Below are 19,265 nucleotides of genomic sequence, written 5' to 3'. Positions count from 1 at the left end.
CAGCTGTGCAGGACTTGATTGCTTTTGGGTTTTAGGTTCTAGGGTGGTTGTAATTGTATTTTACTTCTCAGTTTATTTTAACTGATATGTAAGTAAATTAATTAATGTAATTACCTGGATAATTTGAACTGCACCTTTTTGTTTTTGTTTCAAACGATGGTTCGGTGTGGCGCATTCGAATGCTAGGAGTGGCGCACTCATCTTCTTTTTCATTTCCTGGGACGGTTAGGGGTGGCGCACTTGAATGTCAGCTGTGGCACACTCATTTATTTTGCATCTCCAGGATGGGTCAAGGGTGGCGCACGTGTAAGTTAGTACTGGCGCACTAGGTGGTGCGCCACTGCTATATGAATTACCAATGACGCACTAGTAGTGCGCCACAGTGGCGTGATAGCCAAAACCAGTGCACCACTAATAAACCTGTTTCTAGTAGTGTGAAATGCCCGTTAAGGAGTTTAAAAGCAAACAGTTTCAGAAAGCTGAAAGCAAATTCAGAGAAGGATGTCTCCGCAAATATTATGGTGCTAAATAGTTTTATGGTAATAAGTGTAAGCAATATCATGCTAGGAATTTGATGATAGCTACTGGCTAGGAACGACCAACTTCAAAATCTTTTGGTAATAAGTTTTGACAAAAAATGATAAATTCAAAGCTTTATAAAATAGTAGTCACACACATAAAAAATATTGTATGTGCCTACACAAGAGAGGAAAGATGGCATGTCGCCTACACACAAGAGGAAAAGTGGCCTGAATAAGTATGTATCCGGTCCTTATACATTTGTTTTTTTTACAAAAGTTCTTTTTTGCATTTTAATTTTAAATTTGACATGCACATAACTGCAAAGTGCACGATTTATGCCATAGTTTTCAATTTATTTAGTTTTAGTTTTTGATTTTTATGTTCATAAGGGTCCACGACACCACGTGCACCGAAGTCCACCAAACTATAGCACAATCTCTATTATTCCCTCGGTCCCTCCTTGCAACCAGTAAAGCTAAATTTTTTCTTTTGAAAAATGAAGCCAGGTAAAGCTTGATCAAATTTTTAGAAAAATCTATTAGCAAATATGATATTGTATTGATACTGGTTTTGTATTTTGCATGTCAATGATCTTTTTGTCAAAACTTGATCAACCCTTACATGTTTTGACATTAAAAAAATATAACAGGTTGCAATGGCAAGTGCACCATAGGATCAAAGTCAGTGGCAGTATTGGTGCACCAGCACGTGCATTGAAGTCTTCACGATGTACCTGTTCTGCAGCACAAGGGAAAGAAGTACAAATATAGGTGAAATATTACAACAGTGCAACAGTGCCTAGCAATAACATAAATTATAGTGAGCATAGGACATTCTGTCATTCATGGATGTGAATATGACGCTGAGCAAGTGCCCACATGAGCGATTTCACACAATTTACATACATCTATAATATTTATGTACTTTTCTCAAAGGTGCACCGCTAAATGTTCATCGTTTCACACCAGAGATATATTTTGTGCTGATGCTGCAATTTTTTATTCAGCCATCACGTATCAGATTTGTTGGCTCGCTCAAAACGTAATTAGGCAGCTCGTACTTGGCACCTGCATCGCAGCTTACACAGAATTAATGCAGATTCTAGTCTAGATACAAAAAACACTTGAACAATAGCAGTGCAACTTGCAAAGATGAAACGACTCTGACCGAAGATAGGCTCACCTCTCTCATCATAACAAACTGTAAGATCGGGATTCGAAACGATGATTCCAGCACTGTCCACTATGGTTTGTGCAAGAGTCAAGTCAGCTTCCGTAGCGGCAGCCCTGAGTGCATCCCAGATCTCTGTAGAAATAGATGGTAAGTCACCACCAATGCCACAATGGTAAAACTAGCTTGCTACAGTTAAAGAATGGTGTTCAAAGTTCAAGACCATTGTACATCTGCTTCTGGTTCATATAAATACAAGACAATTATGGAGTCAGGTGTCATTATCAACTCTTAAGAATGAAATGCTTATTATATCTAAGTTAACAGGTCCTGAAATTTTCTCTTTGAAGGACTTCAAGATAGCGACCATTGAAACAGAACAAGTGAATTCCTTTACTTATACTGAGATCAAAGATATATATATCTGTCGCGAACTTGAACAGCGACAGCACTATCGATCAAATGACAGAAGTCTTACACAAAACATTGCTGAACCCACCCACCCAAGTGGGAACAATTCTGATAACTCCTCACCTTAAAACAGAATATTTACTTCCAACAAAATTTGTATAAACAGCTAAATACCTTTCTGTCCACCATAGTGTGGGGCTGTGTCCCAGAATTCATCACACATCTGCTTGAGTTCCGCAGGTGTTATTGGTTGAGTGTGCTTCCAAGGCTTTGGCTTTCTTAGCTTCTTACTGCTCTCTGTATTAATGAGAAGATGTTCTGAATTAATTATGGAATATAAATCCAAAAGCACCAACAAGTTACCATGTAATATGAAATTTGAAAGTCCACGCAAAAGATATTAACATATGCCGATATAAAATTTTCAGCATGCAAGTGTTATGGTCCAGTAATTGGTGATGAGAGCAGGATGCACATGTTTTACCAACTCGTTACGGTAACACCTACTTGTTACTACAAGTCTACAACACAAGTGCATCAATAAATCCACAAACATTTTTACGAACTTATAACCTACAATTCTCTGCAAGGCACAAGCAAAAGTGCATCTTCGGTTTCTTGGCCCGGATTTTAGAGAAGTAATACCTGCTCGCCGAACTCTCTACGGAAGTGGAACCAACCGCTAGAAGCGGTAGGGCACACTACATCAGTGGACACTGAACTGACAAGTATTCAAGGGGAAAAAGATGGGTCACTTAAACTAGTAAGCAGAGCAACCAATGGCGCAATGAGTGTGCCTTTCTGAAATGCTCCACCTAATAAAGTGCAGATAACTAGATATAAAGTACAGATAGCTAGATATAAAGCACCGGGAACAAGATACTTTGTTAGCGATTGATGAAAAGAAAATTGTGCTTAATCCGAAGAGACGCAATTCTATCAAAAGAATAAGCTGTCACGTTTGCTTTTGCAAGACATCTGCAAGTTAGTACTACCTTTTTGTCGGGAAATCCAATTCAGCTCACGGGTGCATATGAACTCGTTGTGTGAAAATAGATTTTGATGTGTCAAAAAAATTTAAAACAAAATTTTGCATGTATATCTGGAAATTCTATGTTAGTACACAAGTTTTTAGAAAAAAAAAATATTTTATGTGTCTCATGTAAAAAAAGATAAAATTTGATTGTCCAACACGACTAACATTTTTTTGTTTTTTTGTTTTGTACCTGCCACATAAAATGTTGTTTCCCCACGAAAACTTGTATACCGCTAATTTTATCTTCGTACTGACCAAATCCAAATGACACCTCCATCAAATTTCACTAATTACTCCAGTGTAACTATAAGCCAGACGGCAATTCGCAAAAATAAAGTACCATGGACCAAAAAATTATTGAGCACACAAGCATGTACAAAATCCACTCTCCACAAGCAAATCTAATAACAATTCGCATCACAGTGATCATCAGGACCTCCGCTACAGTTTGTCAGCTCAGAAGAAGTGAAACATCGAACAATTCTGCTACTCTACTATGTCGCAAAATAAATAATTAAACTCCAGCGCTGAATTCCAGGGTTTCTTGCATAGCTTGAGCCGCCCATTCTTGTTCGAACATCAACTAACACGATTTAAACGGGTAGCAGACGCCCTTGTGTGGATAAAATCCGAGGAGACAGATCAACACAACGATTTAACCCTACTCCCACCCCCTAAGATGCGGGTTACTGAAGGCAATTCAAGTAGTAGGATCTTAGTCTAACCAGGTGGTAACAAGAAGAAAGAAATACAGTAACTGAAACCAAGCACCAAAGAAGAAAAAATCAGAATACCATCGACTTTGGGCGTGGATCCAGCGCAGCCCATGGCCGATCAGACGCTCATGCGACGAGCCCTCCGCCCTCCCCGAAACGGAGCCGGATCTCGCGGCGGGTCGTCCGGGAAAGGAGAGCGCGGTGGATTGGGGCGGAAGCGATCAGCCAGCGGCACCGCATGTGAGGAGTGACAGAGTTGGGGAAGAGAAAACAAATACTCCAGCAGAGGGAGGTGTCGCGCCACGTGGCCTCCCGCGCAGCCCACGTGGCCGTCGGGCAACCGCCTCTCCCTCGCTGCCGCGTGGGCCCCACTCGCGCCCAGACACGTCTTCCTTCTCCGCCACCTGGTTCTCGAGCCCCACGGCCACTGACCACTGGGCCCCACCGCTCCGGACAGGGATCACGCACCTTCCCTTCCCTTCCATTGCTGGCCTCCCCCCGCCTCGCCTCCTCCCGGCCATTCCCCTCCGCATCTGGAGCTCCCAATAAACCCTAGCCGCCGGGCCGCCGCCGGCCGCCGCCGCAGCCATGAACGCCTTCCGCTTCCTGGGGGACATGACCCACCTCTTCTCCGTCATCGTCCTCCTCCTCAAGATCTACGCCAACAAGTCCTGCTCAGGTAAATAAACAGAATCAAATCCCTCCCTCCATTCGCGTCCCTAGGGTTTCCCTTCCCGTGGCCCGCCCGCCGCTCACGCGGATCTGCGCGCGCGTCGCAGGGGTGTCGAGGAAGACGCAGGAGCTGTACCTGGCCGTCTTCGTCGCGCGCTACCTCGACCTCTTCACCGACTACATCTCGCTCTACAACACCGTCATGAAGCTCGTCTTCATCACCACCTCCGCCGCCATCGTCTGGTACATGCGCCGCCACCCGCAGGTGCGACGCACCTACGACAGGGAGCAGGACACCTTCCGGCACGCCTTCCTCGCCGCCGCCGCCTTCGTGCTCGCGCTCATCTTCAACGACAGGTTCACAATCCGCGAGGTAGAAATTCTCTCTGATCTGCACCGGATTAGCTGCTGCATTATTTGATCGATCGACTGACTGATGGTGTTACGAGATGTGTGATGGTGCAATTCGTTTTACTAAATCTGTATGCTACTATAAGAAATTTTGCGTATAGTAGGGTCGTTCAGGCCCCATTTTGTTACCGTGAACTGCTAATTTAACTATCATCATAACTTCGCTACTACTCCCTATGTGACATTGTCATCTAACATGCTCAGCTGAGTATCTCCAGTGGAGCCGCCACATTGCTAAACTCATTTTGTAGTTGGACCTTAGACAAGTAGGGGAAACTTTTCTTTATGCAGTAATGACTAATGCGTTGCTATGATGGTCTTACATGGCTCAAATCTGACAAATTCGTGGTCAATCTCAACAGTTAGCAATTTGATCCACTGGACAGAACAGAACACTCTGTGTTACACTAGAAAACTTGGATATTGAGCTCAAGGTTCCACAAACCTAGGAAAGTATATGCTAACTAAACAGAAATTGAAGAATGTCTATGTGATGCATTTGGAACTTTAAATCTTTAGCGATTCTGTACACTGTCCACCACAATGTACAGTAGCCAGAAATTCTATTTAATCTGTCTGTGTGTTCATCTGTGCGGTACAGTTTAGCTTATTTTGTAAGTGACCAGTTTTTGGGAATCGTGCCCGTGTTGTTCTTGTCTTTGTTGGGATTCTATTTAGGTAGTGACCCACAGTAGCACATTACTGGACTTTGACCAAACTGTTCTGATAATCCATTATTGTGGCGCCTGAACTTTTCATAAAATATTGTCAATGTGCAGATATGCTGGGCATTTTCCATCTACCTGGAGGCAGTGGCAATTCTCCCTCAGTTAGTCCTGCTCCAGAGAAGCAGAAATGTGGATAACTTGACTGGACAATATGTTCTCTTTCTCGGGTACGTGTTTTACGCTAAATAGGCAATTCATGTGGCGTTCTTCCCTTTGATCTCCCTATACAAAAAGAAAAAGAACTGCTTTATTTTATGTTATGTTCATAAAAGATAGTGGCTTATGTGTGTGTCTGCAGAAGGTAGCATACACATAGGTAGTCCAAAACCATCACGTGGTGGATCGTTCATTGGAAAATTTAATACTGGCCTAAAGTTATGTGTTCGATATTCATGTTATGCACAGTCAAGTGTTGAACTGTTAGAGAAAGACTATTAAATTCACATGATATTTGAATGTAAATTTGAGGGAAACAGAACAAACATGAGAGAATGTAAGTTAGACATGTTACCCTGGCAATGCATCCATACCAGTCCCCAAATGTTATGTTTGAGATGTATAATACATTAATATACATGTGTAGTTTTGTTTTCCTGGACCTATTTGATCAGGAGAAAGTTGAACCCCAGTAGTTTTAGTTCTTTTGTAGCAAAATGTTAAGTCCATATATTATGTTGGAGTTGAATCAGGGGACATCTGACTTGATGCATCCCAAATTTAAATTAGGTGTAGCCAGTAGCCATGTTGACCCAGGCAAGTCGTGCTCCCAAATTTCAATTAGCTGTAGCCAGTAGACACGTTGACCCTGGCAAGTCGTCCTCCCAAATTTCAATTAGGTGTAGCCAGTAGCCATGTTGGTTATGTTATGTTTACTTCATATATAAATATTGTAGTCAAATTTGAATTAGTCCTTTGACTTTGTAGAAATTTTAGTTCAAAATCTTGAAAAACCATTTACATGAAAGAGCAAGAACAAAATTCATCTGAAGATGAATTGCGTCACTGCATCAGCAGTTATTTTCGTTTGTTTACAGTCCAAACATACTTGTTTTGCAGGGCCTACCGTGCATTCTACATTCTAAACTGGGTGTATCGTTACTTCACTGAGGGTCACCAAAGCAGATGGATCCGTGAGTCCTATCTTTATAGTACTCTTTCTTTTTTTTGTGTTGGTGAAAGATTTTTGTACTCGTGTTTCATGCCCCATACCGCAAATTTGGTTTCCTAATGTTCTGTTTCTTTCAGCTTGGATTGCTGGTTTGGTCCAAACAGGTCTATATGCAGATTTCTTCTACTACTATTTCTTAAGGTAAATTGCATATTGTCGTTGCACTTCACATGCCATGCACATGCTCCTTGCTTACGGACAATTTGATGTTGTTCATTGCAGTTGGAAGAACAACGTGAAGCTCGAGTTGCCCGCCTGAGCATGCTGGACCATGTCAGAGAAGGTGCAAATTATGTGACTCGGATGTGTTAGCTGATAATATTGGCATGAATAGACTCGGTAATGTGTTGTGAGCAGTTGCAACTGGTACACTCGAACTGAATTTCGACCATGAGAATTGCCTCTCTGTAGTAGTGGTTTTCCCATTGGCAAAAGCTATTACATTTCAGAAGCTAACAGTTGCTGCTACACAGAAGTAGACTAGTCCCATTTTGTACCTAAGATGGATGATTGCACTCGGGATTCATCTAGGTTTGTTGGTTGTTTGCCTGCTGCAAACAAACAGCGTGGCCTCCTGTGGACTTGCAAGTATTATTGTAAACCAATCACCAATGCACTTTGAACTATGCGTTTTGTTTTGTGGCGCCTATAGTTCTTACAACCAACTTATACGATGTACCGGATCAAAATCCTTTCAGTTCTCCCGTTGGATTGACAGGTCGTGCAAGTTGCATTGCATACATAAGTTCCGAGTCATGGCTAAGATGGTCATAGCCGTTTCCTCTGGATTAGCTGGTGATACAAGCTGTGCAATCTGTTGGATTTAGTTTTTATTAGTTTTTGTCAAAGTCAAACTTTATATAAAATATATTAACTTGCATAATACGAAACGCATATAAAATGAAAATATATTTCGTGTTGATTGAGTTAATGTTGTGCTCCTTTCGTTCCAAAATGTAAGGTGTCTAAGTTTTAGTTAAAAATCAACATATTGATCACAATGCCAAATCAATATCAACACCAGAAAGTATAATTTCTCAAATGTCCATGTTATAGATATCCATGTTTTTTCGTATAAACTTGCTCAACCTTAAAAGATATTGACTTTTAACTAAAGCATAGGCGACTTACATTTGGGACGGAGAGAGTAGATGTTAATATTATTTTTTATACATTTAATCAAAGTTTACAATATTTGACTTTGACTAAAACTAATATGCATCCTAATAATTCAGATATGATGGAGTATTTTAGAGAGAATCAAAGCTCATAGTTAATTCTGGTTGTTGAACTGATGAATCATGAACCCGACAGCTACCCGAAGCTGGGAACTGGTCCAGGTTTGTACCGCTCAACATTATCATAAACAAAATCGTTGAAAAGCTTTATCCGCAAATCGCTAGCTGTTGGCGCGAACGTTCGCCACAACGTACTCTGCTTCGTCTGATCCTTAAACTGCCGCGTCAGCGATGACGCCATCGATGTTGTCTCCGGCGCGCCGTAACATCGTCGAGCTACAGTGGTTCAGATTAAACTGCCGCGCAATTCCTCGGCCGGTAAGAAGCCGGCCGCCGGCTCGTGGAGTTCTCCGCTGACGCTGCCGGTGACGCCGCGCGTTAAAACCCACACGCCACCAAACCCAACACCCAAGTCCGGTGGCAGGTACACTTCGTCTCTTCCGCACGCCACCAAACCCAACACCCAACTCCCACACACAACCGCCGCCGCCCACGATGTGCACGCTGGAGAAGCGCGGCCGCGTCTTCGTGCTCACCCTCACGGGCGACGGCGAGCACCGGCTGGGCCACCCGCTCATCGCCTCGATCCGCGCCGCGCTCGCCTCCGTCGCCGCGCAAGCGGCCCAGGCCGGCCCGGGGGCGGCCCTGGTGACCGTCGCCGAGGGCCGCTTCTTCTCCAACGGTCTCGACATCGGGTGGGCGGGCGCCTCCCGCGCCAAGCTCGGGGAGCTGGTGGCCGCGCTCCGGCCCGTGGCCGCCGACCTGCTGGCGCTCCCCATGCCCACCGTCGCCGCCGTCACCGGCCACGCCTCCGCGGGCGGCTTCCTCCTCGCGCTCTGCCACGACTACCGCGTCATGCGCGCCGACCGCGGCGTGCTCTACATGAGCGAGGTCGACATCGGCCTGCCCCTCCCGCCCTACTTCGTCGCGCTCTTCCGCGCCAAGGTCACCGCCGCGCACGCGCTCCGCGACGTCCTCCTCCGCGGCAGGAAGCTCCGCGCGCCCGAGGCCAAGGAGATGGGCGTCGTCGACGTCGTCTGCCCCGGCGCGCCCGAGACCGCCGCCGAGGCGATCAGGCTCGCGGAGGAGCTCGCTGCTAGGAAGTGGGACGGCGCCGTCTACGCCTCCATCAGGGTCTCCATGTTCCCTGACGCGTGCAGTAAGGTTGGGATCGTCGAGGAGAGCGATGAGGACAAGGCCAGGAGCTTCGCCTCCAAACTCTGATCCATCAAGAGATGAGATGAGAGGTCAGTCCCTCTCTCTCTGCAGCTTTGTATCCCCACTCTCTGATGAATGTGTTTGCTGGATTTACTGAATGAATAAAATGGCATTGTCACATTGGGATTAGTAGTTTGCTTCCCGCTGGTTGCTAGATTGTAAATGAAGCTGATTATAAGTAATCCCAAGTATTACTGTGATTTCGGTAATACCTGAAAATACACTTCAGTTTGAGCTGCAGCAGCAGCTGTAGTACATGAGACTAACTTGAATCTGATTGAGATCATCACTAGTCGAAGCTTAGCTATTGTTCATAATCTATCTGATTTGAATGAATCAACTATACATTCCACAAACTGGGACTAACAGCTACTACTAGGTTCATTCTAACTTTCTAAGTGTGGGTCAGCAATATGTTCTCAGGGGAGGAGAGCTTTGGGATTGTGGTTAAGTTCACCTCTTCTAATTCTTCAGATACCTTTGTGTTGGTTAATGTGTATGGACACTTCGAAGGAGTTGAGGGAGATTCTTCTTTTTTTTTTTTTGAGGGAGAAAATTTTGTGGCCTGGCTTTTTCACTTAGACATTGCAGATGAAGACTTGTGTCTGTTAGTGGGTAACTTCAACTTCTATCGCTCTGCTGAAAACCGTAGCATACCAGGGGCCAATCTGAATGACATTGCACATTTAATGAAATAATTAGTTACTTAGGTCTCATTGAGCTCTAATTTAGGGATGTTTTTACACCTGGAATAACATGCAACTAGACCCTCTTCTAGTTCAGTTAGACTGGTTTTTCACATCTCATGCCTGGACCCTAAAATACCTCAACACTGCTTAAACCTCTTGCTAAACCTACCTCGGATCATCGTGCCATGTGTTGTGTCAGTGGGCACTTATATCCCTAAAGCGCAAGTACTTTGATTTGAGAATCATTTGATTCGCATGTCAGGCTTTCTTGACAAGGTGAAAGTGTTGTGGGATATTAACTGTCCTGGGGACAGTGCAAAAAAGGTTATCAGCAAAATTCAAACTCCTTTGCAAAGGATAAAGCATGGAGTACTAATTTCTCAGTTTTGCAAACGTTTATTGATAATTGCAATGATATTATCTTACTCTTGGATGGGTATGAAGAGTCGGGATGCAAGTGGACCGTCCGGTGGGCCTGGCGGACAGCCCGCTGGATTAGGTGTGTGGTGCAAATTGGCTAAAGACTAGCGATTGTGATTAGGTGATTATAGAATGAAGTTACGAGGCGGACAAGAATCGATGGTTTGGCAGGCGTCCGCTTGCATCCCTAATGAAGAGGAGCATGCCTTGTATCTTTCGGAGTGGAATTTTTGAAATATAGTAAAAAACCGGCCGTAGCACCTTCTGCTCTGTAAACAAGAATACTGGCGAAAACGGTGTACTGCTAGATGGGCTCGGCTAGGGGATGAAAACACCTCGGTCTTCCACTCAATGACAACCATTCAAACTCCACCAGTTCCTTGCAGAGGGAGGATGGATAAGTGGCAGAGGATCATCATGAAAAGGCAGCAATTCTATGTCAGACTGGGTGTTTTGGTTCCCACTTTTGATAGCCTGAACTTTGCACAATTCTTTACTCCCTTGAATAACCTGGCTGATTTGTCTAGTCCCTTCACCCATGAAGAAATTGACAACGTGGTTGCACACATGTCATCCGACAAGTCACCAGGGCTGAATGGGTTCTCAGGTTTGTTTCTCAAAGTATGTTGTCGATTATAAAATATGATTTTTACTGTGAGTTAATTTACAGAGCATCTAAAATATGATTTTACCACCAGTGTCATGATTTCTGTGAGGGTACAGAGCATCTAAAATTTGATTTTTTAACCACCTGTATCATAATTTCTGTGAGGGTACAGTAAATTTACACAGCATCAACGAACTCGTTCATTACCTTGATCTCAAAGGTTCTTTCGCTAAAAGGTGCAAATGATTATCAGCCCATTTCATTACTAAATATTTGTCTTAAGTTGCTTACAAAGCTACCGGCTAATCGTCTTCAAAATATAATTCTTGATTTGGTCCATGATAAGAGCATCTCTAGCAGAGCCCGTAAACTGGGCAAAACTGAAAAATAACCGCAAGTTTACGGGTTCGGTTTGAAAATCGGCGTAGATCAGTTACTGTAAACGGGACGAAACCGAAAAAATTTACAGGTCGAGCCCGAAAACCAAACTCCACCCCCTAATTTGTAGGGGCTGGAAAGTCGAACCGAAGACAAACCTGTATTCCTAGTGTCGTTTTGGCGGGCTGAAACTTCAGCTCCAAACACTGGAGTTCCGCTGGAGGACTCCCGGAATACGACCAAAATTAGGCAAAATCCGGCCACGAGTTCGCCGAGCGCGGGCGGGGTGGCCCTGGAGGCGTCCGTGACGGGGCGGGGCGGGGTCGAGTTCGCCGGAGCAGGCCGGGGCAGGGCTGGCTGGGGCGAGGAGGGGCAGGGGCCGGCCGGGGCGGGGCGAGGCATGGGCAGGGCGCGACGGCGTGGGGTGAGGCGGGGCGGGGCTCGCTAGGGCCGCGCGGGGCAGGTAGGGGGTGGGGCGCGGCATGGCGGCAGGGGTGGGGCGGGGCGGGGCATGGCAGGGGGCGGAGCGCGGCAGGGGCGGGGCGGGCGCGGCTCGCTGGTGGCGGGCGGGGCGCTCGGGAGGAAGAAGCCACGGGAAGAAGATGGCCTAGAAAAAAGGAAAAATGAGGGAAAAAAGGAAAAAAAAAGACTGACATGTGGGCCTTAATGGCATATTTAGGGAATAGGGTGTTTTAAGTTTTCGTTTACAGTGTCTGCTCTGTGCCAGCAATTTTTCAACCCGTTAACACGAGTTCGGTAAACTGAACTTAGTGTTTACGGGCTCTGCTAGAGATGCTCTAACCAGTATGGGTACCTAAAAACGAAAACTGCATGTGATGGTCGAATGAGTACCTAAAAACGAAAATATAGTTCAAGTTCTTGCATGTCAAGGTGTGGCTGCGTTGGATGGATATATGATCATGTCTAGTGTTATTGAACATGTACCGGGAAAGAAATTTCCTTGTCTGCATGGTGTTTGCCAAGGGGACGCCCTTTCTCCGATTCATTTTGTGAGTGTTGCCGAGCTGCTACTGCAGTGGATGGTGAATCCGCTATCTCAAGAGGATACTCTGCAAGCTCCACTTCCAATGCAAAGGTTTGTTATTGCTGAAGCGGAGCATGTCATTATGACCAGAGGCCGAACCCGTTGCAAAGCGGAGAAAGAAGCAATTTAGCATGCATAATATTAATGTCACGTGAGTAATATAATTGGAAAAAAGTCAGAGCTCCATGGACAAGTTATTTTAAACAATTAATTGTGTTGGTTGCGCGACAAATAAGTCATGCTTGCATAGCTGGTGGCTAACCGCAACTAATCTACATACTGATTGCGAACTGAGAGAGATGCTTGAACTAACACACAGACCGACTGGCTTCTGTCCAAAAGATGAACAAAGCATGCCATGAACCACACCCTCACATCAAGCCTCTATCCAATAAACTACTCCCTTAGTGGGATAGCAGCTGCTTTTTTTTTAGACGGAAGGCACAACGTGTGCTCGGCTGTAAATTAATAAAGCCCCATGGCGCAGGCGGCATCACACACAAACGCTGGGGATACCAGCTCTAGTTTTACAGCATAGCCTCATGCTCAACACTTGAACATAAGTTTAAACAAAACAACACGACATGAAACTAAACACCAGACAACTAGGGTGCAGACATCTAGGTAGCTGGGGTGGCCGTCTCCTCATAGGACTTCTTCAGCATCTTGATCAGCTCGTCGAGGAGAGGGAGAACGTCAGGCTTGATGAGTGGCCTCCACTGCTGCATAAGTATCAGAGTCTGGTAAGTACAGGCAGCAGGTTGTCTAGGGAACTTAGCTTCAATTGTAAACTTGTTCCTCGTTGTCCATAGAACTTAGCTAATGGCAGCCAAACGAATCCAAAGAACTCCTTTTTTTTTTGCCCGAAAAGTTATTCGAAATAGCACAAAACTCAGCAAACCACGAAGGGTTCCAGGTAACGGCTAAAACAGAACGAACCACACTCCACATGAACTGAGCCAAAGGGCAAGCAAAGAAAATGTGGTCAACATTTTCAGACTGGCCGCAAAGAGCACACTGCCCATTAGACGGACCATTACGCTTTTGGATTAGATCATTGGACGGAAGGCGGCCTCTCGCCAACTGCCAGATAAAGGTTTTGATCTTGGGGCGGCCTCTCGCCAGCTGCTTCTTCTTTAGATGTAGATCAAGGCATTTGTTTGTTTTAAGCCACATGCAATAATTTAGTCAGGAATGAGGTGGATACCACATCCAGCTGCTTCCAAATTTTCATGCTGTCTTCTTATTGTCCTTCTCCAGCAAGAGTAGTTTGGTTTGTCAGCAGCTCCTGTAGAACCGTTGGTGTTTAGCAGCAGAAGGCTCCTCCCTCTTGAATCTTGATCAGCTCCGTTCCGATCGACATCTCCCAACTACAACCAGCGGGCACTGTCTTGTCTGTACTGATCTATATATTGCTCCCTCCTTGCAAAAGGTTTTCCATAAAATTCAGAGAATTATGACGCTCTACATTGGACAAAGCACATACTTTGGATTTTTGCAGTCAAAAAATTCTTTGGAGTTAAATGAAATTGTTTTCGTGTATACACCACTCTTTGCAGAAAAATAAAGAATTGTTTTATTTCAGTACGACAGCACACAAGAAAATTTTGGCTATCAAATCAAATATAATCAGGCACTGTTTTATTTTCTCATTTGGAAATTAGTCTAGAACATATGTCATATAAATATAGATGATTGATTAGATCATAATACTTACATTAGTTATCCACAGGATACGCATACTTCTAATTGTGTTAAAACTTAAAGTAAAGGCAGTTATTTTCATTTATAGAAAATTAGAGACCTGCTTAACACTGAAAAATTGCTCTTAATATACTTTTCTAATACCTCGAGCCTTTACTGATTTGGAACATACCTTCATTTGCTCTTGCCAGCAATCCCCATGTCTCATATTTTGCATGTGCTACTCTCCCCAGTAGTCGGCGTCTTTGCAAATGAGATATGGAAGCCAATTAAGCGGCACTCTAGCTACTGTCTGAAACCCAAGACTAGTGTTGGTAGACTAGCAAAGGCTACTACATATTTGAAAGACGCCAAAGACACTATTGAGGAGAAAATTCAACTGGGTGAACTCCAGAGCAAAAGACTCACAGAGCAAGCACAACGGTGGATAGATAGTGCTCGATCAGCCGTAGACGAATCGCACATGATCAACAATAAGTATGAGGGAAGGAAAATACATTTCTTTGGTTGCTCCTGGAATTGTTTCTTCAACTATAGGATTGGCAAAGCTGCTGCCAAGACGAAGAGTGATGCCGAGGAGCTAAACAAAATAGTTCCACGGGATGGTAGTATCTTCAGTTTGCTTCCCCCAGTTGGCAGAGAGCTACCTCTGCCACCTAACATTGTGGGGCAGACTGAGTACAAAGACAAGATTGTTGGTGACATCAAACAAGGCTGCACCATGAGTTTCATTGGGATATGTGGCATGGGAGGTGCGGGCAAAACAACTCTACTTAAGCAATTAAACAACGTCTTCAGCGGCGCTGCAGAAGTGCATGAATTCGATCATGTCATTTATGTGGAAGTAGGTCAGCAGCAACATCTGAGTACAGTTCAGCACAATATCGCAGCCCAGCTCGGCCTGGCATTGGGACAGGATGAAAGCTGCATGTCTAGATCTGCATCCATTTACAACTTCTTGAAGGAAAGGAGGTTTCTGTTGTTGATAGATGACCTTTGGCAAATGCTGGACCTAGTCGATGTTGGCGTACCACAAGGTTCCACACAAGTTGGCCCTCGGAATAGGCAGATGGTAGTTATCACAACACGTTTACAACATGTCTGTCATGGAATGCAAGCGCATGCTCATGTGATTGTGCTACAAAGGCTAAAGTCTGACCAAGCGTGGAGTCTCTTTGAAGTAAATGTGGGCTCCGATAAACTAACCAACAGTAATTCTCAAATCAAAGGCTATGCCAAGAGGATTGTGGAAAAGTGTGGAGGCCTCCCACTAGCTCTCAAGATAGTTGGGCAGGCTATGGCATCAAAAAGAAGTGAACATGAATGGGAACATACCATGATGTTGCTTCAACAGTCTCAGTTCCACAAAGTTCCAGATGCAGGAAGTGACCTATACCATGTACTGTATGTTAGTTATGACCAACTGCCAGATGAGAGGACGAAGCAATGTTTTCTTTTCGTTGTCTTGACTACACATGATTGTGTGTATGTGCCATATACAATAGATTTTTGGATGAGCCATGGATTAATAGGTGACGATGGTGATGTCAGGAACAACTATTTGAGAGGACACTCCGTTCTTGGGTGCTTAAAAAGAGCTTGCCTGTTGGAAGAACATCCTAGAGGGGAAAGTTATGTGAGGATGCATGATATCGTCCGAGATCTAGCTCTTTGGATTGTAGCAACCCAACAAGGAGATGGACCAAATAAGAACTGGCTAGTCCGTCACCGTGGGGAAGAGGTGGAGCCACAGGAGTGGAGCAGTAGTATCGAAAGAATTTCCCTTAGGAACAAGAGTGATGTTGCCATTCCTGATGCTCGCAGTTGCGCAGCTTGCCTGTTGTTGACTCTGGTACTGGACAGAAACTTGAGGATTTGCAAGGTTCCTACAGGCCTTTTTACAAGTACTCCATCTCTCACTCACTTGAGTCTAATGGGAACTAGTATTCAACAACTCCCATCAGATATTGGAGCATTAGTGAATTTGCAGTACCTTAATCTTTCGGAAACGCCACTCCAATTGATCCCAGTGGAGCTGCAGTTCTTGAAAAGTTTGAGGTACCTATATTTAGGATATACAGATCAACTGAAAACTATCCCAGATGGGACCATATCTGCACTATGTCTGCTGAGGGTGCTTGATATGTACAAATGCGGTCCTTTTCCAGAGGAAAAAACACGGGCATACATTGAGGAGTTGGAGAGTTTGACATTCTTACAATTTCTTGGCTTCACGGTTACTGATGGTGAGTCCCTTCACAGAATTTTCAACCTGCCCTTGAGATTTCTTGATATACAAGGAGTTGAAGGCTTGCGACGTCTCCATATGTCACCTACACTCGTTAGCAAAACAAGGGCACGACAGCTTGATACCTTAGCATTGGATGGAATAGAAAGCTTGGAGAGCTTGCTGATAGGTGAAACGGATATGGATTCAGACTGGTACTTCAAAATCCTTGATGAGCTCCGATTGAAGAACCTCCAAAATCTGAAAAGTATCGTATGGAAAGGGGTGGTGCCTCATCTTTGCCTTCCCTTACTTCGTACGCTACAGATAGAAGGCTGCCACAGCATCAGGACAATCACATGGATCAAGCACTTGCCCTGCCTAGAGGAGGTATATGTGGTTGACTGTTATTCAGTGTTGGAGTTAGTGAGTAATGATGATGATGAAGGACCCTTGTCATGTGCTGCGACGGCTCCGTTTCCTCGTCTCAAGGTACTCGGACTAAGTGTTCTCATGAACCTGCAGAACATATGTGATGACCCACTCGCATTCCCGTGCTTGCAGCGCTTGGTTGTGTACGAGTGTTGTATGCTGGAGAAACTGCCAACCAGGTTGCTAAAAGAAGAGAGCGCGCCACTCATACTCTGCAAAAATGACTGGTGGCAGAAACTAGGTTGGGAGGATAATAGCGTGAAATCTACTTTATTTCCATTCTTCAGGGAACTGCCTGCATATTTTCAAGGAAGTATGGCAGAAACCTATAGTGCATTACATACATAAGCTGAAGCTATATTTGCTTTGACTCCAACAAAGAAAAGGAATAGTCAATCACTGGAATCATGGATCCGAGAGCTGCAGCGCTTGCCTCGTTTCACAATAATAGTCCGAAAAGGGTTATTACCCTAGTAATACAAAAAAGCACTCGCCGCCTTATACTAAAAACAAGAAAGGCTAAGCAGCATTTCTTGTGTATGTGCTTGGCGATACAGTTAGCTTATGCCAGCTTTGCACAATTGCATATTTGCATTACCTGTTGTTGTAAAATTCTGTATTAAGATCGAAACTAGCTATGTATTTTCAACTTGTAATATGTATTGCCCGTGACTTAATCACAATGAGTCAACATGAAATTTCCAAGACCGCCAACAAGAGAGATAATGAAACCAAACAGGCCAAAATATGGAGTGAACAAAGTTCGATTAGCTAATAAAATTCAGACAGAAAATCCCTCAATTACCGGCGTCCAAGAAGGCAAGAACCAGTCGTCCCAGAGGACGAAGACCTCCTGGGGCTTGCGTAGGTCGGCGCCCTCCGGGTGGGTGGAAGACTGGCAGTGGAGGGCCGGGGGAGACTAGGAATGAACGGCGTAGCAGCAGGATGAGGGGAACAAGCTCGATTCAGACGTAGGAGACACTTCAGAGGGATCGGCCAGAGAGCGCGGCCAGCTGGGGCCTGCGCAAAGTGACGGCGGCCGAAGCAGTGCTTATGGTGGGTATTGCTTCTGCGATCTGCCTCGAAGGAGAGACGAGGGAATCAGCTGGGTGGTGGGGTGCCGCTTGCCACCCTAGAGGTCAGTCACTCTCCGCACCTTTGTATTCCCCAGTATCCCCAGTCTCTAATGTGTCCGCATAGCTGCCTGCTGAATTTACTGAATGACAAAGGACATTGATGTTCTAGTAATAGTGCTGTTCTGTGACAGCACATTACACTTCGGTTCCTTCAGGTTTGTAAGATTGCGCTATTGGTTGAAGCCAATTATAAGTACCAATGTTCTGGTAGTTTCGAACCTTTGATAATATCTCAAGAATCTAGTCAGTTTGAGCTGCAGCTGTAGTACACGAGACAGTCTTCAATCTGATTGAGATTATCTAGCCACTTCAATCTGATTGAGACTGTAATTCTGAGTGTAATTTGGCTATTATTTTTTACCATTTCAAGTTAACGATGAAGGGGGCGCTACATATGTCCTTCTCCATCTGTGAGCAAGGTGTCAGTACCCAAGCTGTTGATGTGTACTATATATACTGATACTATGCAGCCTTGTGAACTTCGGAATTCGAGTGCTCGCAGATTTATTTGCCAAGTTCTGGGCTTTGCTTCACTATGTTGTGTTCTTGCCGTTGTTTGTTCTGCGCAGACAAATCCATGCTTTGGATGTTCCAGTGTTCCTTTTTATAAGGGCGCATTAGAATATTTCCATGTGTAGGTGATCATTGCTTCTACTTTGGGTTTATCTAGACAGCACTCCTGAATTATTATGAGATCTATGATAGCAAAGCGTTAGGTAATTTATCAAGGTTGCACAATAGAAATTTGCTGGTCTTTCCATTTAGTATATATGTACATGTCTGTCTATCATAACCTAAGTAGGTAAGTGCAGCTATGAGCCTATGACTTTGCATTATTGTCATTACAAAATGATGAAACATCTGATGTTATGAAACAAGTGATATATAATTATAAATCAGATGGGAACTCCATTGCCATCTTTACACACAAAAGATGTTGTTCCTGCTGTAAGTTGCTATTGTACGTTTATCTACAGCCCTGCTACGTGACATTAAGCAAACAATTAAATTTCCATCTCTGCTATTTTATAATTTACATACAATACTTCTTCAAGCTTCTGAAGCAATCTGGCTTTTTTTCTGCAGGGTTTCTAAGGATCCATGCTTCTCTCTTAGTATTCTGCATTTGTACATTGATCAGCCGCTGATGCTTTGTATGAAGCACGAAGTATATACTTCTGTAGACTTTGGAATTTTCTTGCTTTGAAAGTGTGAAATAACAACATGCTTGCGTGTGTGTGTGTGACTATTTATCTTGTTGGTGCTGCAAGGGAAACTTATTTACAAAGTTGACATATGATGTGCCTGAATACATTTTTCCCCTAGGATATTGCCTA

At 44.3% G+C, this 19,265-nt stretch overlaps 4 protein-coding genes across 6 annotated transcripts; 3 read left to right on the top strand and 1 right to left on the bottom strand.

Annotated features, from left to right (window-relative positions):
- Positions 1-1,300: 1,300 nt before the first annotated feature.
- On the bottom strand, positions 1,301-4,059 carry LOC124649102 (ubiquitin domain-containing protein 1-like). The gene is made up of 4 exons (XM_047188777.1): positions 3,934-4,059; positions 2,278-2,400; positions 1,705-1,827; positions 1,301-1,589 (listed from the first exon to the last, which is right to left on the bottom strand). Exons 1-4 carry the CDS (start codon positions 3,965-3,967, stop codon positions 1,525-1,527), a joined length of 345 nt encoding a protein of 114 aa, XP_047044733.1. The 5' UTR covers positions 3,968-4,059; the 3' UTR covers positions 1,301-1,524.
- Positions 4,060-4,413: 354 nt separating this feature from the next.
- Positions 4,414-7,460, top strand: LOC124649101 (ER lumen protein-retaining receptor A-like). The gene is made up of 6 exons (XM_047188776.1): positions 4,414-4,534; positions 4,635-4,900; positions 5,718-5,833; positions 6,723-6,796; positions 6,912-6,975; positions 7,057-7,460. The coding sequence occupies exons 1-6, from the start codon at positions 4,444-4,446 to the stop codon at positions 7,091-7,093; spliced, it is 648 nt and encodes a 215-aa protein (XP_047044732.1). The 5' UTR covers positions 4,414-4,443; the 3' UTR covers positions 7,094-7,460.
- A 1,099-nt stretch (positions 7,461-8,559) lies between these two features.
- LOC124706855 (enoyl-CoA delta isomerase 2, peroxisomal-like) lies at positions 8,560-19,265 on the top strand. 3 transcript variants are annotated; one of them, XM_047238518.1, is made up of 2 exons: positions 8,560-9,319; positions 19,015-19,265. In XM_047238518.1, the coding sequence occupies exon 1, from the start codon at positions 8,568-8,570 to the stop codon at positions 9,294-9,296; it is 729 nt and encodes a 242-aa protein (XP_047094474.1). In that variant the 5' UTR covers positions 8,560-8,567; the 3' UTR covers positions 9,297-9,319; positions 19,015-19,265. The 3 variants fall into 3 exon arrangements, with proteins under 3 accessions (XP_047094474.1, XP_047094475.1, XP_047094476.1); XM_047238519.1 differs by lacking the exon at positions 19,015-19,265 and adding an exon at positions 14,325-14,436; XM_047238520.1 differs by lacking the exon at positions 19,015-19,265 and adding an exon at positions 14,367-14,408.
- LOC124648034 (disease resistance protein RPS2-like) lies at positions 14,597-17,172 on the top strand. Its single transcript, XM_047187866.1, has one exon. The coding sequence runs from the start codon at positions 14,597-14,599 to the stop codon at positions 17,138-17,140; it is 2,544 nt and encodes an 847-aa protein (XP_047043822.1). The 3' UTR covers positions 17,141-17,172.

This window comes from Lolium rigidum, chromosome 4 (assembly GCF_022539505.1).
Source record: "Lolium rigidum isolate FL_2022 chromosome 4, APGP_CSIRO_Lrig_0.1, whole genome shotgun sequence".
In the NCBI taxonomy this organism is placed as follows: domain Eukaryota; kingdom Viridiplantae; phylum Streptophyta; class Magnoliopsida; order Poales; family Poaceae; genus Lolium; species Lolium rigidum.
Note: the sequence above shows the minus strand (reverse complement) of the source record. Positions and strands in the feature narration are given on the sequence as shown.